The sequence below is a fragment of the Simochromis diagramma genome, unplaced genomic scaffold, assembly GCF_900408965.1.
Source record: "Simochromis diagramma unplaced genomic scaffold, fSimDia1.1 OVJJ01000302.1, whole genome shotgun sequence".
NCBI lineage: Eukaryota > Metazoa > Chordata > Actinopteri > Cichliformes > Cichlidae > Simochromis > Simochromis diagramma.
Genome location: NW_024386792.1, coordinates 5659616 through 5681477, shown reverse-complemented (window position 1 = coordinate 5681477; position 21862 = coordinate 5659616). Strand labels below are relative to the sequence as shown.

The window sequence follows — 21862 nt, the reverse complement described above, 5'->3', positions numbered from 1 at the left end:
AGCAATCGATTTGAAGTTATTGTCGCAACATTTTGACTAGTTGATTCTAATTTCTGTACAAGTAAACATTTTGGACTTATTACATGTAAATTAATAAAATAATAAGCATACACTTTGACTTACAGATAGCTTTTCCCCCCACAGTGGCAGAAAGAAGCTCGCATACAGAGCCAAACATTTAAAGAGCTGTCTTTAAATGCTTCAGCAGACTGAGGCCTGAATCTTTGGCTTACATGGATTTTGCACACAAATGCTGACCTCATAGATTGAAACTTCTGACATTATCCATCTTTGTATTTGAAAGAACAAAGAATTGCGCATCATTGACCTTTATGTCAGTGACACATATTTGTGCGTAAGTGCTCCCCCTGTTGGCTGACAGCTGAAATGCAGTCCTTGCTCATACGTAACACCGTGATTAGAAAGTTCGCTTTATCTCCAAGGGCCTATTTTAATGTGGGATCAGAGGAAATCGATTTGTGGGTGGCATGCTTAAAGTGGAGCTCTTGGCCAAGTTCACCCTTTGAAGTTATGAAGACTTCAAAGTGTAACGTTACAACGGCTCCAGCCCTAATAAGCCTCATATAAATTTGTTATTTTAGCGATCAGACCAACTCGTGATGATTCGTGAGAGGAGAGGGGGTGATGTTTGGGATGTCGGCTTACAGTCCAGTGAGCCTGGCAGGCGCATATGCTTCCCACTTGCTGTTTCACGCGAAACAGACCCAACAGAAAGAAAGAGGAGGGGTGGGGGACAAAGGAAGCGGAGTCTGGCAGAGAGCGCGCGGGTGTAGTCAGGAGGAAATGGTATGCAGCTCAGCCTGCTCTCTTCCTCCTCCTCCTCCGGGTCCCGTAGCGATCCTCCTGTCTGTCTGCACAGACAGCAGCCCGTTTTAAAGTGAAACACGGAGCTCTGAGGTACTCGTCCTGGACCTCTCTCCTCCCGGCATGCCCCAGCGAGGCGGCTAAAAACGGTTACCGGCTGACGATGGCTTCGGTGCGGGCGGTGTGCAAAGTTGCGACGGGACTCGTGGGAAGTGTTCAGACCCTACGCTGCGGTCTCAGACCCGCTCGCCCGGTTACATTTCTACACCAGGTAAATAAACGCTGTACTCTGAGTCCCTCGTGGGCGTCACAGTGTAAAGTGTGCCGTGGCTTCCTGCTGAAGCACAAGACGCTGTTTTTGTCTCTATTTTGAGCGCTTCTCAAAAACTTTTTTTCGTTTTCCTGTCGTCTCTATGCCTGTGGAGCCTGTACAGAAGATCTGGGAGGATCGATCCAAATATCGAGGCTATCGATACAAACGTGTCTGATCGATACTAGTGATAGGATCTATACCGTGCTACTAGCTTCAGATTTATTGATTTATTAAGTGCTTTAAGGAGAGGTAGATTAAAATTTCAGGCTATTAAAAACTGTTTCAAAATATATGAAAAGCTGAAAGGTGTTTTGGTATTTATTGTGGAAAGTAAAAATCAGATTGATTTAGTGATCATTAAAATGTGTTCATAATTTGCAAATGGACAATGATTCGTCCCATAAGTCACGAGACACTGCTCACCCATACAAAACCTGCCATGATAGAGTAAAAGTATTGGTATCGGTATTGGCAATACTGGCCCTGTATTTACTTGGTATTGGACCTGCAATATCCCACAGCAGTACCATGCAGCTATACGTCACCCATCAACAAACATGTCCAGCCCACAGTCAGGAAATAGTGCAGCAGGGAAATGCTGCAGAAAGTGAAAACCCACGCTCCATCACATCACAGCATCATCTTGAGATTTTATTTATTTATTTATTTTTTGTAGTGAAGCTTTTACTCACAGTTTTATTAAGGCACCAGTTCAGCCCACATCTTTTATCGCCCGCTGCATGAAATTGCTTTGGTCAGCTCAGCTGCAGGCAGGCAGATCTCAATTAAGGTGCCTCAAATCTGTGAGTGTGCAGGGAGAACAGTGCACACTGTTTTGTTTTTTTCTGTTTTGCTCGGTGCAATCAGAGCCTTCATAGATGGATGCTGAGATAGAGTTTGTTGGATTGGAAAAAAAAAGGAAGCTGTCAGAGGGGCAGGATGCAGTGACTCACTCCTACAAGCCAGAATGACTAAGATGAGTTTTATTTTTAGACTGGACCGTATATAAAAGTGGAGCTTCAGTAAGCGAAATCCTTACAGCAACCCATGTTTCAGCAAAAAGAATACAATTCATATCGGCTGCAAAAAGAACAGAGTTAGTGTGTTTTATAAAGTCGTTTTCAGAATTTCTTTCCACTTTATTTGGCAGTTTAGAAGACAGGAAGTGAAACAATAAAGACTGGGAATGCTCTGCCACAAAGGTTTTGTGGTCTTTAACCTCCTCATTCTGTAGACCGGCCTATATTGAGCGATAGATAGATTTCAGTTAGACTATAAAATGGGCCGTTTCTCTGCTTTTTGTAATTTTCTTTCCCCAGCCAGAAACGTATCAACCTCAGAGGAGAATCTAAATTACATTACCTCCCAAAAACGGGCCATTCAGAGTGAAAGTGTCTTTTGTAAAGGAGCAGCTGGGCCACAGAATGTTTTAATAGGAATGTAATGCACTTAGAAAAGCAGAGAGCATGGCTGCATGCAAATGTACAGATCTGGCTTTTAGAATCCACACAGCGAGTTGCCAATTTTTAATCAGATTCCTTCCAATGCAGTGTATCAGAGGACTTGATTGAGTGCAGGAGGCAGAGGTCACTCTGAAGATTGTACATGAGACAGCAGAAAGCTAGGTTCACATAAATCCTCAGTTCAAAACCACCGTCTAAGAGTACGTACAGCTACTAAGCACTGTGAGCAGCCTGTGGCCTAAGTTGCTCAGAATTCAGTTATGATCTCTTTTGGGTATCTATAGGGCGATATTCATATTCAGGCCACGTCTTTTATGAATTTGTAACACAAGCCTTTCCCTGGTGAGATTCCACTAGAGACAAAACATTCAATATCACCTTTTTGCAAAAATTTCACCGGAGACGTGACAGGGAGTTAGGGCTTCTCCGTCACTGCTGTAATGCTATACAGGTAAACATATAACACAAGGATGTTTTAATTCTCAGGAGGCTGAGAGAAACCCGACTGGCCTGTGCTGCTCGCTGTTGGTTGTTTGCCATTTCACACATTCAGATGAGAGAATCGATATCAGCGTTTTTTCTGTGCGTCCACAAAAGTGCTGAATCAATGGGGCTAAGCAGGATGAAAAAACACAAAAGCATTAGTTTAGTGTATTGAATATGTGTGGAATGCTAAAATGAGACGTCAGGCTTTTGGGAGCATTTATAATACGGGTCTGTTTGAACAGCCCTTGAGGCACAATGGCAGGACACATGATAAAGTCATCTGCAAGTGAGTTTGTTTGCAGCCTACTTCTAAAAAATGTTCTCCCGTTCCCGGTGAAGTCCGCCGCTGCTCTGGCCGACTAGTTGACCAATCAGCATTTGGCGGATGCACAGTGTCATCCACGCTGAGCATCATGCAGTTGGGAATTTAGTAAAGGACACAACCGGGGTAGGATAAATTAGGCATAACTATTTGCTCATTTTTTTATTGTCTCGGCACTGGGCAGGCAAACACTGTAAAATCTAATTTGAAGAAGCCTGACAACCAAGTGTGGCCATGCCAGGTGCAGATACTTGTATTCATTAGGGCAACAAATAAAGTGACTGTTAATTGTAAGAAGGCTCAGCAGATATCAAGAACTGATCTCGTCATCTGTGGTCCAGCGTTGCTTAAAGAGGAAGCCGTTGCTCAATACAATAATGTGTAGAAAGAACAGTACTGTGGTTTGGTGAGAGTGCAGCGAGCTTTAGAACTCGTTTTCATGATGTGATGTGAGACAGCAAGTTTCCTAAGTTTACTTCTTAAGAGGGGAAAAATTACATGTTTATGCAAGGTGTCATCAGAGGTTATGCAACAGCACTTCTTCAGCTTGAAAAGGTGGGGCAGGGTGACCTGAGAGAAGTAAAGAAGTTGAGCTAATATAAAAGTTTGAATTGGAAAATGATCAGATAATGAATGACAACAGGCCCTAGATAAATGAAACAAAAAAAAAAAAAGTGTAATTTTCATGTAATTTGTCTTTACAGACACGCCTCTCTTTGCGTAATTCGTGTGTGGAGTGAAACAGTAAACATGTTGTTACCATAAAAGCTTCCTAAACTGTGTTACGTCAAACATGAAAAGAGAGAGTCGTTGTCAGTGTCACTTTGACACTTTGACACTTTTCTGTTAAGTAAAAAAAACTATCACAAATGTACAAAAATAACACATTTGCCATTACACTAATGCCCTTCCTCTGTGTTATGTTGGCTCGCCCATCAGCAACTGGTGGATTGCACATAGAACAACATAGAATTTATTAAGTAGATGGGCCACTGGCATCGATGCAGGCTCTAGTTTTATGGTTGGGGGAATTCTTTGTAACATTTTGTACTTTTTGTTGCCTGTAGACCTACATAGTTTTTTATGTTTATATAGTAAACACATTGACTTTACATATAATCAAATGTTTTAAATAAATCAAATTGACTGCAGTCATAAAGGTGTGTGTATGGTCAGCAACAATACGCAGGAAGGCCGTAGCCTCAAAGTGCGTAAAGAAAATATCACCACACCATAACACCACCACCTCCATCATCCTGAACCATTGAAAGAAGGCAGGATGGATCCATGCTTTTATCATCTTTATGCCATATTCTGACCCTACCATCCAAATGCTGCAGCAGGCAACGTTATTCCAATCTGCAGCCAGTTTCCTGTTCTTAGCCGGCATGAGTTGCACTCGGCATGGTCTTCTGCTGCAGCAGCTCATCTGCTTCAAGGTTCCACGTTGTATTAATTCAGAGATGCTCTTCTGCATACCTTCGTTGTAACGAGTGGTTATTTGAGTTACTGTTGCCTTCCTGTCAGCAATCGGCACTCTGGCCATCAGCAGGGCTTTATCTCTCAGAGAACTGCAGCTCACTGTATATTTACTCTTTCAGACCATTCTCTGTAAACATTAGAGATGGCGCATCAGCATTTTCAGAACTACTCAGACCAGCCCATCTGGCACCAACAACAATGCCACGTTCAAAGTCACTTAAACCACCTTTCTTCTCTGTTCTGATTCTGGGTTTGAACATCAGCAGCTCAGCTTCACCACATCTACAGGCGTATCTAAAATTAGATAATAATAGTTCTCAGTTCAGTCGATATTTTTACAATAGCATTAATACACATAAAGCTAAAAAACATATTATTCCTAATCTGTGCCACAACAGTCGCTGATAAACTTAGAACAGATTTAAAGCACATCCAGTCAAAGGAACATTCCAGTAGCTCGCTTAATACCATGATAATGGTGCCGCTGTCTTTACAGAAGCATGTGCACAGTGGGTGTGACGGTGTTGACCCTGCATTGTTATGGTCTTGTGATAACAGCCCATCAGAGCACTGCACTGTGTGTGATAAGTAGTGAAAGTTGCTCTGGTGTTTATAGTCACAAGTAAACTCCTCTTCAATCCTCGTGTAAATGAGGGCATTTTTCTCACTGAGGGTTTAATAAGTAAACTCATTATAGCTGATACTCATCTATATGGGCTGTTCTTGTCCTGTTGCGACCTTGTGATGAAGCATTGCTAAGCCATGTGTCACTAAAGTGTTAATGTGAATCACTCAGAGGGTTTTTTGTATCGGCTTTGCGTTTGTTTTTCTGCTCCTTTTTAATCAACTTTTTTAGATCCGTCTGTTCTGGACCTTTGCGAACACCACATGAATTCCTTAATTTCTGCCCTCCTGTTTTTTCCTCCTCCTCCATGTTTTTCAGTATTCAGCTCCTTCTCTGTGGCATTCAGGGTTGAAAGTTGTACCACTCTTTGCTGAGATAAGCTTGGGGAATGATGAGTTGCTTATAAATGTGGACGTTTGGACTGAGAGATGACTAACTGTAAGATTAAATGGGCTAAATGTGAGTACGTGCTCCGCCCTTTTTTGTGTAGTTGTACAGTGGTCGCAGATGGGAACGCTCTGCTTGTTGCGCCTTCCTTTTAAAGCTCACTTTGTATTTCCAGAAGCCATTTTTGATTTGGAGAAATTGGTTTTGTGTGTGTGCTGCTATTTGTTTAATAGTGTTACAAAACGTTTTATTCATTGTATTTGCATGAAACACAACCTCAGCCTCGTGTTCGTACAGCACACCAACCCCGCAGTCATCTTCTTCCCGCTTCCCACCTTCTCTTTGTTCTCTTAAGCGATCCGGATCATTAACTGAGTAGGAGAAGATAAATGGTTCAATGCAAATCGTTTTCATGCCAGAGTGCTGGCTGTTCTCAATCATAATGGCAACACAGAGTAATTCAATTTCTCCTCCTGGCAGCCGTAGTTTATCACGCTCGCACATTTTTCTTTATGCCTCGGGTCATGCTGGGTAGACACTGTAAGTTATTCTCTTATGATTCCTTATGCGACGGCAAAAATCTCTTTCCCCTTTGCTTGGCAATATCAAATCTGTGGCCAGAGTGGGAGCCGATTCCTTTAGGAGGCCATAGCTCAGTTGTGACAGGATTGATAATGGAGGGAACTGATGGAAGACTGCAGGGAAAATGAGGCTGGCGATAGACGCCGATCATTACTGGAGCAGCAAGCCACAGCCTCTGCGTGAGGAAGGAGAGAGGCTGGCAGATTGTCACCATATTCCCAAGTTTTCACCGCCCGGCTTCTCTCTCCTCCTTCCCTGTTTGCGTGACATAAATAAAAAATGCTTAGCTCACGGCGTAAATACACCTTCAGCTGATTGTTCTGTGAAAGAACAGTTGGATGAAACGATTCGGTGATGAGGGGCAGATGTGCAGTGATGTTCCCTGCAGCTCCAGGAATGTGTGAAGGACAATAGATAGACAACGACCACTCTGCGCTCTGAATATTGATGCGCTGCGTATCAGGGAAGTGTGTTTTGTTTTGATAAGAAGACAAATTTAGGCAATTGCAATTTCTGCCAAAGCAGAGAGCCCAACCGTTTCTCCGAGTCAGGCGTGTTTTGTGCCATGAGAGGCATTCGGTTAGCTGTTACTCATGTGTTTGTCATGTGTGGGCTTGTTCAGGCACTACAGTCTTCAACTTGCAGGATGGGATAACCAGTCATGTATGTGTGCTGCATAAGCTATGGGCGGGTCCGGCTGTTTGCACTAGAGTAGCTCAAGTAAAACTTGAGCTCAGTGAAAATGAAGCCAAAGTGGAAGTTTCAATCCTCATATGCCACCATGTTAACATGTCAAACTGTGCAGGAGAAATAAGCATGCTGTTTGGGAGGTGGATGCCAGCACAGGCAGCTGTAGCTGATAACTGTTTGCCAATTTTAAACTCCATTAATTTGGGTCAGTGGAACTGAGAAATGTGTATTTGTTAATTGGTTGGCAAGTGTTTGCCGGAATTTGTGAGCAGCCACTGTGAAATTGATCGCTAAAGCCTCAGTCACACAGCCATAGAGACCAGTCACTGATCCCCTGACAGCTACAAATCATCATGGGACCTTCTGCTCAGCCGCTTACAATTTACTTAATAACTTTACGGTCCAGAGATATTTGGATATATATAATAATAATAATAATAATATGTTTGAACATAAATGTCTCAAAAACTGTTAAAGATAGCATAAACATGAACCAGGACCTGCAATTGAACACTAATGCAATTTTTTTTTTTTTTAATTAAATTTTTATATACAAAAATAAAGAAAATCTTCATTCAGCTTTCATGCTGGATTGAGCAAATATGTCAAGTTGTTCCACAGAAACAGAATATCAGTAGATAGTCTAACCCAAAGAGAAAAGTTTCCAGATAGAACTGTAATTATAATTAAGAAGTAATTGTATTACATATGTGCATGTTTTTCATTTCCCAGACAATCTTTGTAGGCATGCACAATGTCCTGGAAGAGCTGGAAAACTCAGGTTAAATTAGAATGACACTAACAGCCATTCTGTCCCAGTTTACAGCTCTGATCCATTTTCTTTATGGTAAGAAAGGCCATGTGTTATTTCAGGCTTTTGATTGTAATAGTTTTTGAGATATTCATGTTCAAACACTGCCTATTTCAACGTGAAAATTGAAAATGCAAATAAAAACATTTGATTTGGGCCTCAGTTTTCAGTTTCAAACCCTACAATCTACTTTGGAGGTCATCTGTCACCCTGTAAATGTTGATCGGTTTGCTAGCATTCCCAAATTGTTCTTTAATGTTTTTTTTTCTTTGTAGCTGCCACAGGAAGGTAAGAGACAAACGAAGGTCAGTATTTATCATGCAGTGTGTTAGAGCCTATAATAACAGAGGGCTGAGAGCATGGCTTTGGAAGTGGACTATTATTCATCACACAGCCCTGAAGCTGTATTATCTGCCATGGTAGCCACGTTGTGTTGATTTAAAAATGGGATTGGTAACGTGTGTACACAGAATATAAAATGCCTGTAGGCACTCAGCTGTTGAATTGTCTTCGGTCAGTGATCTCTCTCACACACACACACACACACACACACCCATTCAGCAAACAGTCTGTCCTCGTCCTTAATGCTTAACTTCAGCTCTGCTGTTTTCACATTAGCAGATCACCGATGCGCAAAGAGTGCAAAAACCTTCGCTGCGCTCACACCGGCCGTTAAACCACTTCTGGCCTGAACTGTTTGCTAACGCGAGTCTAGTGTTGATTGCATTTTATTTCAAGCACCTATCGTGTGTGTTGGCAGTGAATGCCTGCAACTCTCAGTTTAATGACGCACAATGACTGTTGGAGCAGAGGTGGCAAGTAAAAGGTTTTCCTAGTCTGTTGTTAAATATGCTGGGAAGGTGTTTGGTGTCAGAGGTTAACTCTGCAGTGACAGAATAACTAGATTATTTCTGGCCACTTTGGATAGCGTGGTTATGTTTTCTGGGATTAATGTGACTGGGAGAAAAGTCAAATTTGGCAGCGCCTGAAAACAGCACACAAAGCACTTATCAATATTAAATCTCTCTGGGTGTGTTGGGCCACTTGTTGTCGATCTATTTTCGCTTGTGAGCCCTTAAAACAAAGCTCTGTCCCTCACTGTAGGTTATGGCCTTAATGTGGACATACCCATACAGGCCCAAATGGTTACCTGTGGTTTAATGTGGACTGCCCTACAGCATGCTGTGTGGGTCTACCCACAGTGTTTTCTGGGCGAGTTGTTAGCAGGGAAGCATAAGTATGTTTTTAGCCTCTCAAATGTTGTATATTTGAACATTTAAAGGCTAAATAAGTGTGGTATTGTCTGAGGAAAGTCAAGAGTGGCAGAAAGGGTCGTGCGTGACATTTATGAGGACAGTGAGACAGTGCTGAGGTGTGCAGCAGGGGTGGGACTCCTTGTCTGCATTGGTGAAGGACAGGTTTACAGGTAAGGTCAGGCAGGAGTCTCTGTGGACTATGATTGTCACAGCCAACATTATGATCTGTAGTGAGAGTAGGGAGCAAGTATACGATGGAGAGAGGAGGAATGAAAGTCAGGTTGTGCAGGGTGGAGACACAGTAAGAGAGGCAGGGATGAGGTGGTTCGGACGTGTGCAGAGGAGGGGTAGTGGATATGTTGTAGATGGTCTCTATAAGGGATGGAGGGGAGGCGCGCTGTAAATGGATATTTAACTTGTTACGGGCAAATTATAGTGAGGGAGTGTCAGGATCTCACGATGTTCCTGTTCATTCTACTAATTCGACGTCTTTTACAGTCCTGATAAGAAAGCTGAGACTTTGACACTACAGCTTATTCAGGTTGCCTTACCCAGTGCACTGCAGCTTTTAGACATTTTTCAGTGTGTGCTATCAGACAGAAGGCACCTTCATATTGGTTTCACCACAAGTGTGGGCAGCCCTTAATTGCTCTCTATCTCTATCTGGAGCAACTCGAATTTGACTCATGGGACCAATTTGCTTCACTCATGCTGTCCACATTTTTCTTCATTGTGTGATACATAACCGATACACAAGCCCTTGTATCCTGAGGTTTTAGGTAATTGTCAGTAACTTTTTAAAGCACTTTCACAGTTTGCTTGAACCACTGCGGTACTAAAAGTTTTAGGTTAAGCTTCAGCTTAAAGTGCGTGTTACTTATTGCTCGTTTAAAACGTTTTCCCTCTTAAAGCGCTCACTCCAAAGCTGCGTGAGAAACGGCACAACTGGTCTCTTCGTGTCTATGTTCCTGTGATAGGAGACTTGCCTGCCCCCTTCCTCTCATGAAAACGGACAGCTCCCTTGTTCTTCTTTAATGTAATATTGATTGACCAAACTCCCAGCTTGAAGGCCAAGGGATGGGAGAGTGTCTGCAGCATCACTGGGCATTAGTGGGATGAAGATGTATCCAAGCGGGAACCCTTCTGACTTTCTGAGTGTGCAGATTGTGGTCAGATTTAGTGCGCTTTAGTATTTAGTGTGTTAAATTATGCTTGCAACTTAAATACCTGCACTGTGTAGGCATACAAGCATGCATTAAAAAGACGGCAGAAGGACTACGCCCAGTGAATGCCAAGCGTAGGACAAAGAAGTACTCCTGCTGATTAGAATAATGAACTTCTCAGTGGATGTGTTCTCCATACTCAGGAGTCTGGGAGAAACCTGAGGTCTCACTGTGTGACAGTACGTCTCATATTTACAAATGCACTTGTTTTTCATTTAAGCATTTAATACCATTGTCACAAAAAGAATTAAAGTCATGCATCAGTTTGTTCCTTGTGACATAAAAGCATATTAGGAAGCCACGGTGTAATTAAGCACCACTGTGAACTGGCTTGTGGCAGAAGGTTTCCAAGTGCTTCTTTTTGGTTGTTCGGATGCTTCCTTTTAGTATTCCGTGGATCTGTTTACTCTCCAACATCTGCTGACATGACAGTTTGCCAAGGGCGGGGTTTGTGTGTCTGTGTGTGTGTCTGTGTGTACGTGAGAACACAAAGAAAAAAACTGAGTCATTTCTTTCCTTTCATTCATTCTCCCTTCATATCCTTCTTTACAGGTTCAGCACAGAAGGCCTCCACTTGGAAGTTATCCAGCTCTTTTCTACGCTACAAATGCTCCCTCTAGTGGTAATATGATGTTATTACATCCACATAATATTGAACTTTTATGTCACACGTGTGCACCTGGTTTGTGACTTTACTTGTGGGTGGTTAGACTGGCCTTATCTGTGCACATAATTGGAATAATAAATGCAAAGCTTAACACTTAAACTGTCCATACCCCACCCCCTTCACTGTGCAGCAGCTGCATCTTTGAAGTACAAACATGGGCGTTTGGTTCTGGAAGTCCCCTTGCCATCCAGGAATGAGAAGTGTCTGTTTTTTTTAAGGCCCATGTTGATGAGCGTGGGCGACTTGATCGGCGATCTGCAGAAAGAGGACCCAGGAGCTACCGCCTCAGTTCTCTCTAAAGGTAAGACATGCTCAGTATGCAACAGGTGCAGTCGGTCTGGTTCGCCGGGTTGCGCACAAAAAGGATGAACGATAGCCAGTCAAGCAAGATGCCTCCACAATAATCATTTACTCATATTCACATTTACACTGAGCAGTTATCAGTTAATCACCTCCCACTGCGAGTAACTGTGGCTGTTTGTAGTACAATAGGTCACGGTTCCCTGCCCTTTAAAACAGGGCGGTGTCTGTTTTATGATCTTGTAGCACAGATCATTGCTTTTAAAAGAAATTCATAAACCGTGCAATTTTGGGGAATACTGCAGTGTATTTTACATGCAGATAGTCTTGCAAACCTCTGTGGCTCCTCAGTGAGCAGGAGGGAGTGGCACAAGGTTACACTGGTCTACACGATCTTCACACACCTGTGTCTCTCACCAAAGTTATGTGTTGCCTTGAGCGTGCCATGTTTTGACACAGTGGAGAAAAATAGGGCAATTTTCTGTAACAGTACTCCACGCTTCCTTTTCAAACTTCTAATCATTTTGTAGCCACTCACATCTGAGTTGGTATGGGAACCAGAGCGGTTAGGAAGGGTATCTGATGCAGTCCTCCTTAAGTTACTTTAAGGGTAACTCGTGAAAAGTGTATTTTTCCATGAAGGAGACAGGTGAGGCAGGTTGTGGCAAAGATTTTTATCACTTTAGAAGACGGGACATGTTAGACCAGAGCAGCAGAGATTAGCACATGAGCTTTTTTCCACACAGATCTCGTTCCCATACATGACCTGTAGTTATGCAGTGCTGAACTACATTCTTTAAGCTGTAAATTACTGACTTTGTCCATCACCGTGGTGTTTATTTGATAAACTTCTTGTTTCTTTCATGTTTTATTGAATTTGTTTGGTCCCTCTGCCAGCAAACCTTTTTTTTTCATGGTATAAAAGATAAAGTTAATTCAGTTCAGCGCTTGCTTTGACAGATGGGGAGCGCATTGCCAACAGCACGCTGATCGATGCCCTGCTGGACAAGGACTTTCAGCTTGTCATCAACAATGCAGTTTATAATATCTGCGCTCCTGAAAGGGGTACATTTATCTCCATTCATAAATTCTCCATTTGACAGTTTTCCAATTACACTTGATCCTGGTGATAAAATGTGGTTATTATCTTCTATTCTTCTCATATTTCACTTTTACTTTCTCCTCGTTGTCTGCCCTGTTGCGCCTCCGTTGCAGTGTGTGCATCTGCTGAGCACGCTATGGAGCTGGAGGACATGAAACATGTCGTGCACCTGCTGCACACGGCGCTCCACCAGCCCGAACACCAGCTGCTGAAGGAGAGGGAGCTCCTGGAGAAACTGGACAACCTCAAACAGGAGCTTTCTCCTCTGGAGAAGGTACTCGATGTGTTGCAACAACCACTCACCCATGAAATTACTTTGTACCTTGTTATACTTGCTTGAAAGCTTCATTTAAAGGTAATGATGACATTTCAGCCTTAAAGACTTGGTAACCCATTTTTCTCTGCATTTTATTGGTGACAGATGAAGGCAGACCTGTCCGGTAAAGCAGACTTCCAGACATCCAGGGCTCTGTATGTTGGCCTGGCGCTGCTGTCCGTGCAGGGCGGCGCCCTGGCCTGGCTCACCTGGTGGGTCTATTCGTGGGACGTCATGGAGCCCGTCACGTATTTCATCACCTACTCGACCAGCATGGCAGCTTTCGCCTACTATATCCTCACCAAACAGGTAAGACTCAGAGACACCTGACTGACTTCACCGTTTTCCTCTAGGTGTAGATGACAGGTGCTCCTCAGGCCATTTCACAAGTTGTTCCTTCAGACTTGGGCATGCGATATATTGTGGACTGTGAAAACAACATGGAAGCTACAATAAAGATGTCCTGTATTGCTCTGAAGGGGTGAAGGCTGTTTGTAGTGTAAATAAATAATATGGCTCAACTTGACTTCTTATCAGGGTAACTGACAACTAGCAGTTAGAACCTATTACTCAGCAAGTCACGTACCAGAACTTTCACTGACTTTCAAAATGCTTTTCCTTTTAAATATTCTGATCATTTCAAGATCACATTTTGGGAAATACATCAATTTTCTCTGCCCAGTTAATAGTCTGGAAAAAACCATAAAATCTACCCTAACTCTCTAGACCCAAGAAATGATAATAACCTCCTTTAGAAGGCTGATCTTACACTTTAGATGTTAAAAAAAAAATCTAAAGTGTTACAACAAAACAAATTTTAGTTACACCTAAAGCTCATTTGTGTAAAATTGTCATGTGTGCAGATATATTTTTAAATAATTAACCTACTTTGTTCTCTCCTACAGGATTATGTATACCCAGACGCCCAGGACAGGCAGTTCCTGCGTTATTTTTATAAGGGGGCCAGGAAAAAGAGATTCAACGTGGAAAAATACAATGAACTCAAAGACAAGCTGGCCCAGGTTGGCTGACTGTTTTGTTTTACAATAAATGACTAAATAGTCAGAATCTTTGTTACTGAATGTGTTTGTTTTTTTTCTTAAACAAATCTACAAGGAACTGTTTTGTTTTTTTTATTATTAAAGGAAATATCAGCCAAAAATAAAAGCTCTGATAAATTGTTTTCAGAAACCTGCAAAAGGTATGAACAACTGCTTTTACAGTCTTTGATTTTCTGTTTTCTGCGTTTCAGGTGGAGGAAGACCTGAGGCGTCTGAGATATCCAACCCAACTCCAGCTACCAATTGAACAAATCCAGCCAAAGCCATAAATGAAGCCAAGCCATGAATGATGGTCCCTCAAACTTTAACAGAGGAAAAACAAAACTAATTTTCCTGCTTTATTTTGATAATAGCATCTTTTTATCTCAAATCCATGAAATTGTTTTCTTTAAGTATTAATAATGATGCCAATTATATATCAAAAGAAAAAAAAATAGAACAAAGATTGATTGCTAATGAAATGAAATGTTTCCCAAACCCCATTTGAATCTGGTGTCTTTCTGGTCTGATTGTGTGATTGTGAAGCGCTTTGATTAAATCTGCATCGCGGCCGTTACAGGATTATTAAATAAAGAATGCAAACGCACTTTCTAACACAAATGCAATGAAGATTTTTATAAAACACCTTTTTATTGAGGGCAAGTAAAGTAACTAAAGTATGACCACAAACATACAGCATTGTTGTTTATTCTGGCGTATTCACCCACCCACGCCACACACACCCACACCACACGCAGTTTTAGGTCCAAAGTACAACTTTAAAGAACACACCCTCCTCCCTGAGGTACTTTTCACACTGGTATTGTCGTCTAGGTGCAAATATGCAGGAGTAAATGTACTATAAATTACTGACACATAAAGAACATGAAATCCCTTTGTAAAGCAGTAAGGCTTAAGGAAACACACTGTTTATGTAGTGCTTGGACAGTTTGTTAAAGTGTTGGCTACTTGAGGCTTATAGTGAGATAATAATGAAACTGATGAGTAGGAGCATTCCACCGGAAAATTCCAGCTAAGAACTAAGAAATTCCAGTTTTAAGTGGAATGCACTGCATGTCGCCTATTTCTGAAGATGAACTGGAAAATATTTGTCTGGCTGAAAAAAAAAAAAATCCTCAAAAACCTGTGAAACAGACTCCCTGAGTTTTCCAGCTTCCACAGACAGCGCTGAGCCGGTGAACAGCTCTGTGTACAAGGCCGCTGTAAACTATGTGCTTTGAACTTGTTATAAAAGAAGGCAAACTGAACGCACTGCCGTGCAGTAAGGCATTGTTCTGTACTCCTAAAGTTATTTCAGTAGTTTTACGAAGCAGCCAAAACAGATGGGTTGTAATCCGGACGGGGATAAAAAAAAAAAAATAACAGGAATACCAAATTTAACACAGCTACGCCATCAATGGCAGTATTTAAACGATGACAGTAGTTTTAATGTTGCCTGTTTTGGCAAATTTGTTGCCTTTTACACACCCCTGTCCCCCAGAACAAAACATCTCTGCTAGTTTTCCTCTGGCCTGTAGTGCCTTTTCTTCATTTCCAGCTCCAGGCATGTCTGCCTTCTCTTTTATATAATAAAATTAAATGTCAGTTGTCTCATTATGCTTAAAGGACTAAAACAACAAATCACATTTAAAAACTATTTTCTTTGTATGGAATTAAATCTGATCATCAAAAAAAATGTGTGGCCATCTGTCAGTGAAGCTCAGCCATTAACTTGAACATCCTGGCATTCCCACATGAACTCTTTTTAATACTCAGGAAATAATTCCTGAAAGTGGACATCTGAGAAATATATTTCTGGGTCCTTATGTCTTACGAGATAAGTGCCATTTAGTTGTGTTAAATTCAAGCAGAGTGGTCGTTTCAACAGCTGATATCACCAAACTCTGTAATTAATTCATTACTAACGCAGTCAAGATGGATAGACACAACTACAGGCCTGAGGTATATACAACTGATTTTCAGTTGGATGTTCTCTATAAACTCATTAGATCTTGTTATATTTTGTGTCATAAGAAGCTTAGTCAGACTGGCAACCTGTCCTGGGTGTGCCCTGCCTCTCGACCTATGGCAACTGGCCCTGACAACCCTGAATTGGATAAGCAGGAGAGGATGGATGGATGGATGGATATTCAACTTAGTCAGAAGACAGCCACAGTTGTGCTCGCTAAGTAAAACAGCATCTCTATTTCCAACAACAGTTCAAATATCAGTTACTGTAGGGGTTGTTGGGTTAGACTCCATTATAATCCCAACTATTGGTTTGCATTCAGAGATAACTGGGAAAGTCTGACCAAGATTAAAGAGTTCATTTGTTTGTTTGTTTTAATCTTCTGGAAACCACGTTTTCACTGTTTAGTTATTTAAATTTTTGCCATAAGAACAACACTAATTCTTTGCCAAAGAAACATGTTTTACATATGACCCCCATAGAGCCTGGCAGGCGCTGAATGAAGCAATAAACTGCATTAGATGGTCACTTTGCATGTGTTCATATTCAGATGGTGATGCAGAAAATTATATACATTTAGTCCTAATCTGGTGCCAAGTTTAAATTCCTGTTTAGAAGCCCTATCTAGTTTAAAAAAAAAAAAAAAACCACATAAACCCGCTCATTGAAAGACTGAGGTGTGACAGTGTTACTTTTTTGGTCGGAAGTAAAGTTTCTTGGTGAGCATTGAAGCAAAACAAGGTACTTGCTTCTTCCCGATAGATTGTAGGTCACGAGCTCTCAGAACACTCCTCATGGACACTTTTCTATTGACCAGCGTGAGTAACTCTGTGAATTCCAGGGTATCACCATGCTTTTGGAGCAATTCACACAGATCTTGGATATACCAGGAGCCATTCATAGTCTCCCGGTGTGAGTAATAACCTAAAAAATATTGAAAAGAAAAGTTAATATGGAAGGTGAAGAAAATGCAAATGGAAGAAGTATGGATTTTTAGAAAGCTATGAAATGTTAAATGCTTTACACCAGGATTTATAGTGGCTCAATTGTACTGTTTTATTAAGAAAAATAAACCTATTTAGGCACTGGCCCAGCTCTTGATCACCGATAAATGAGCTTAGACATATAAATACAAATACACAAACAGTGTATAACACTAGCTGGACAGTTTGTGACACTGTAATCATGTGTCACTGGTAGCCAAGTGGAGACATTTTAGCTTTATATTATTATTAATTATATTAAACAGAAGAAACTATTAGATATATTTGAGGATACAATTATTCTAACATCACATATCTACCCTATGATTAAAAAAAACACTCAGTTCAGTGTCTTTGATATTTCCTCTGAGCCCAAATAAAAAGCAAAAGGTTCAGTCAAATCCCAGAAGACTCACCTTCAGCCACAGAATAGCACATGATGAAATCAGCCCCAGCAGGGAGCGTGTGTATGGCACTGGCATCCACAAACACCTCTACTTTGCTATCCACTGCATCAGCAGGGGTAACTGGATCGTCATGTTTTGCTCCTCGACATGCCTGGAGATGGATGGATGGAGCATAAACTAAGGTAATGCAGCAAGTTAACATGCTCTAAAACAGCGGTCTCCAACCTTTTTTGCGCCACGGACCGGTTTATGCCCGACAATATTTTCACGGACCGGCCTTTAAGGTGTCGCGGATAAATACAACAAAATAAAACTAGTACCGGTACCGAAAAAAAGAAGATTTATTCATAACACACGTGAAAAGACCCAGGAAAACCGAGTTAACGATAAAAACGATAACAAAATAACGATGAAAACCGATAAAAACCCTGAAAACCATACATTTCAAACCTGAGCCTCAACTCTCGCGGCCCTGTACCAAACGACTCACGGACTGGTACCGGTCCGAGGCCCGGGGGTCGGGGACCGCTGCTCTAATAGACTTGACTGATTTCGGCTAGTGTGTACCTGTATTACGAAGATCTTTGGCTTTCCAACAAGGTCCTGGCACTTGTCTCCCTTGAACATGGACGTGATCTCCTGGATACTGATTTTTCCATCGTAGCAATAAACATGGTTATCCTCTCCGTGGCTCAGGAAGGCGAGGAAAAAGCAATCTGCATCTGAGTGATCTGCCTCCGCAGCTAGTGGGACAAAAAGTACTTGTTATACTTGCAGCTGTATGTTGGATTTGAGACAGATATGTTTGCAGGAGAGCAAAGAGTTATGGGAGAAATCAAACTACGGTGATGATTTTCTTGATGATTTTTATGTCCATCTTGGATGCATGCTAGGTATTTGAGAGTTACAAATGATTATGTGGGTACCTTTGGCGATTTCATCTAGGACTGCCTCCTGCTTGTAGTTATCATAACACCTCACTTCAAAGTTTAGGTCCTTCAATCTGAACAGAAAGTGAAAATGAGTTGATTATTTTAACAGATCAAGGACCAAAAATAATTTTATTGTTCTTTATGAGCAATATAAATTCTTTAGACAAGGGTTTGTTTGGATCAGGATTGATTGGACCTTTTTCAGAGTCCTATAAATTTCAATGCCTCAATATTTCTGCTTCTGCAGACACTCCAAAGCATCATCTATTACCACCCCAGGAGAGACGGTCATAGGATTCTTTCTAAAATCCACAACCATCTCTTCAGTTGTTGATGCAGTAGGAACAACTTGGACAACTGTGAAATCAACCTCTATAGGGCCACGATCACAGTCTGTAGTGGGGATTGTGATCAGGGTCATCACTATTCAGGAGAGAAACAATCACAGAGTTCTCTGTGAACTTAAAAATATAGCGCACATATTGTCCTTGGCACTCGCTGGTGCACCGCGGTGAAAGAACTCAGCCTCAGGGCAATCCAACAGAGAAAAGAATAACATTTAATAACCAGGAAAAAAACATTTGAAATTCTTACACGATATTACCACAGAATAGATCTAAACCTGCCATGAAAGCGCGGGCTAATGCAATTTCCTTTTCTTAAGCAGGTAGATGGAAGTTGTACCTTTTCTCCAAATTGTAACGATCAGCATTGGTTCCATTTCTGTCATTCAAGCCCAGGCGCCAGAAGAAGCGCTCCTGATTAAAGATCAGCGCAAGACCTCGTCGTTTGTTGCCCATCTTGTACTCCTCTGCAGGATCCAGGTAGCTGAATGTCGAGTGAAAATTGGGCACATGAATACAGCGCAATAATCTAAGTGAGAATTTCAAGTAACAGCCACAAAACGTGGAAGTAAGAATTTACCTTCTGATGAAGGAGTCGGTCTCTGTTTGGTTTTCCGTGCATACTATTGAAAAGCACATGCATAAATAACCAGTGCAATAACTACAAAATAATAATGCTGTAGCAAGTCTTGCTTTATGCTTATCCAAGTTTTGCAACATGCCAGTGTTAATGATAAACATGATATTGGAAAGAAAGTAGTAACACATGTATGACAATATCCTACATCGTACTGTGCCAGTAACTACCTGCTTAATGCGCCAGTAAGAGTGTTAGAATAAACCGAGCACAGACGACAACCGTGATATTTTAAAATCTCAGTACTGCATCAATAATGCACTTGACAATATCATAGTTGTGTAATTGTTCCTTTCCTTCAGGCTGTCTTCACTAACTCCACACGCAAACGTCTTAAAATAATTAAGATGAATTTGACCATTAACATATATCTAATATCCTGTCAATACAGGAAATTAGGTTTCTTAATATTGTAATTGAGAAACATTTTGTGTAGTGAAAATCAATTCAAGTCAATTCAATTTATATTTATAAATACTTATAAATATTATAAATACTTAGAAACATATTTATACATTTATATATTTATTTATACAGAGCTAAATAACAACAACAGTTGCCTTAATGTGTTTTATACTGTGAGGACCCTACAGTATTCAGGAGAAAGCGTCAACAATCAAATTATCTTTTATGAGGAAGCACTTTTGAGTGGTGGGAAGGAAGAACTCCCTTGTAACAGAAAGAAACCTCCAGCAGAAACAGGCACAGGGAGGAGCCACCCTCATCCTCATCCTCCAACCATGCGGGAAAAGGAAAAAGAAAACACAGCAGAGGACTTATCCATAGCAGGATTTAGCTTTTCAGACTTTTGTTTTTGTTTAAGAGTACAGCTACAAGTGCTGCTAGTGTGGGGGTCAAGCAGCCATTGTTCCATCCGCTCAAAGTCCTGACAGCTGTCAATGGCTGAGTGACGGGTGGAGAAACATAGCAAAGGCTGCTAAAAGAACAAAGCCCAAGAGGAACAGCTCTATTCTCCACCCTACAGATACATAGGGCAGAGTATTTGTGCAAATGAGGTAGAATGGGTGTATTTGAAGGTAAAAGGTTATTTGAGGTGACTGTTGTTGGTTCTATGTAAATAAACCTTTGTTAAAGTGAATCCGTGAGGGCGATTTGCTCATTTTTATTTCCATAACCTGGCTCTGGGGCAATCTTTACCATCACTTTAGATGTTTTGCTTTTGTTATTAGTTACTCACATATATATAAATAAACTCACAGCTGAATGCAAAACAAGCAAGCAATAAAAACTCTGGAAGTGCACCTGGAAGTCCAACACTGATAATTAGGAGAAAAAATGTTGGGTATAAAGCAGCCATAAAGCAGCTTCCTGACCTGGACTGAGGGGGACAGCTATGAAAGCGATAGTAAAAATCTTTGAGCTGATGATTAATCACACGCTGTTTTACATGCCCTGTTTGTTTCACCAGCAACAAAACATTACTTTTATTACATTGTTTGTACAACTTTACAGCTTTTAGTGTTTCACTTTTTGCTTTTGGTATGAGCAAGTACTTTGTCGTTCATGTTTTAAAAAAAGATTTTAGAATTTTTATATACTTCACGGTAGGAAATACTCACCTTGCTTGCTTTCACCTGTTGGTTTGCTGTCTCTGGCAACACTTCCTAGGAAAGTCAGAGAAGGAGGAGCAGTGAAGTCCCGACTTCATCGCTATTACATTAAAAAAAAAACTGATACACTTTTTACTAACGTGGTGACTGACGTAAAGAAACGCTTATAGTAAATGTGTGACAGCATTTATAATAGAGCATACCAAACAGTTTAAAATACATTGAGCTCAGGGTAGATCGAAACTTAGTAGCTTTGCACGTATTGTTCGGCTTTCAAATTAACAGGTCACCTGTCTGTTTCTAATATTTTTTTAAAATGCAAATTTATTACCTCCGCAGTCGTCTTTTTGCTTGTCAGACATGTTCACGGTTCGTCTTTTTTTCGGACTAACGCCGTGACAAGAAAACATCACCGTCGTAAAGCCCACCCTAAAAAGAGTTTAGGGTGTGGTTCCGCCCACCGTAATCTCATTGGCTCAGATTTTCACCTATTGGCTGTCGCATCTGTCATTCAAAGATTTAAAGACTAGTATTTCCGTGTTTGCAACATTGCAACAAGTTCAGGCAACTACCAAATCACGAACAACGACAAGAGCATGAGAAGAAAGTAAAAGATTAAGTGGGCTAAAAGCCTAATCCAGATTTATGTTACGAGCCTCATCTCATACATGACTAAAAACATAAAGCCTACACTTCATTGTTCTTGAGACATTTAAAGGTCCACATATTTATAAACGAATGACAGGTAACACATTAAAAAGATGCTTCTGCAAGTCACAGCTTTACCATCGCATTCAGTTACATTCTGTGGAAGGGCAGGGGGGATGTGCTAACACTGCCAACTCATCATATGTTCCGTTTTTCTCATGGTATAAGGAAGTGGATACTGACCGCCTTATTTTACACGGTTTTGTAATAATGTCCTGTTTGGCAGTTTTAGGAGATATGGGGAAACTATATTGGAAATATTTTAAATGAAGCTCTGTTTCCCTCTGTTGGAAACGGTATGCATAACAACACATAATCACTTTCACGTCAATACACAAACACACGTTATAATTTCCGATATTATCTTTAGACTACAGCAAAGTTCTATATCTTTATTCGTACAGTAATCATATGAAGATTG

At 41.0% G+C, this 21862-nt stretch overlaps 2 protein-coding genes and 1 long non-coding RNA gene across 4 annotated transcripts; 1 reads left to right on the top strand and 2 right to left on the bottom strand.

Moving 5' to 3' along the window:
* The first annotated feature begins 767 nt into the window (after positions 1 to 767).
* On the top strand, positions 768 to 14498 carry LOC120728813 (calcium uniporter protein, mitochondrial-like). 2 transcript variants are annotated; one of them, XM_040024010.1, is made up of 8 exons: positions 768 to 1096; positions 11018 to 11087; positions 11266 to 11433; positions 12393 to 12497; positions 12648 to 12808; positions 12956 to 13159; positions 13756 to 13872; positions 14103 to 14498. In XM_040024010.1, the coding sequence occupies exons 1-8, from the start codon at positions 989 to 991 to the stop codon at positions 14178 to 14180; spliced, it is 1011 nt and encodes a 336-aa protein (XP_039879944.1). In that variant the 5' UTR covers positions 768 to 988; the 3' UTR covers positions 14181 to 14498. The 2 variants fall into 2 exon arrangements, with proteins under 2 accessions (XP_039879944.1, XP_039879943.1); XM_040024009.1 differs by having other exon boundaries at positions 774 to 1096; positions 11263 to 11433.
* Positions 14499 to 14543: 45 nt separating this feature from the next.
* On the bottom strand, positions 14544 to 21196 carry LOC120728814 (caspase-6-like). Its single transcript, XM_040024011.1, has 8 exons — positions 21065 to 21196; positions 20743 to 20787; positions 19106 to 19148; positions 18866 to 19009; positions 18176 to 18252; positions 17817 to 17992; positions 17259 to 17400; positions 14544 to 16783 (listed from the first exon to the last, which is right to left on the bottom strand). The coding sequence occupies exons 1-8, from the start codon at positions 21141 to 21143 to the stop codon at positions 16548 to 16550; spliced, it is 942 nt and encodes a 313-aa protein (XP_039879945.1). The 5' UTR covers positions 21144 to 21196; the 3' UTR covers positions 14544 to 16547.
* On the bottom strand, positions 19465 to 20736 carry LOC120728817. The gene is made up of 2 exons (XR_005694787.1): positions 20561 to 20736; positions 19465 to 20382 (listed from the first exon to the last, which is right to left on the bottom strand). It is a non-coding gene; the product is annotated as an uncharacterized LOC120728817 (long non-coding RNA).
* Positions 21197 to 21862: the final 666 nt, after the last annotated feature.

Excerpts from the sequence above, each read along its gene's own strand:
- LOC120728814 (XM_040024011.1), bottom strand. The coding sequence starts at position 21,143 with ATGTTTTCTTGTCACGGCGTTAGTCCGAAAAAAAGACGAACCGTGAAC. Across the intron at positions 19,010-19,105 it reads ACCGACTCCTTCATCAGAAG|CTACCTGGATCCTGCAGAGG; the intron begins GTAAATTCTTAC and ends CTCGACATTCAG. Across the intron at positions 16,784-17,258 it reads GTGCTATTCTGTGGCTGAAG|GTTATTACTCACACCGGGAG; the intron begins GTGAGTCTTCTG and ends AATATTTTTTAG.
- LOC120728813 (XM_040024009.1), top strand. The coding sequence starts at position 989 with ATGGCTTCGGTGCGGGCGGTGTGCAAAGTTGCGACGGGACTCGTGGGA. Across the intron at positions 12,809-12,955 it reads AGCTTTCTCCTCTGGAGAAG|ATGAAGGCAGACCTGTCCGG; the intron begins GTACTCGATGTG and ends TATTGGTGACAG. Across the intron at positions 13,873-14,102 it reads TCAAAGACAAGCTGGCCCAG|GTGGAGGAAGACCTGAGGCG; the intron begins GTTGGCTGACTG and ends TCTGCGTTTCAG.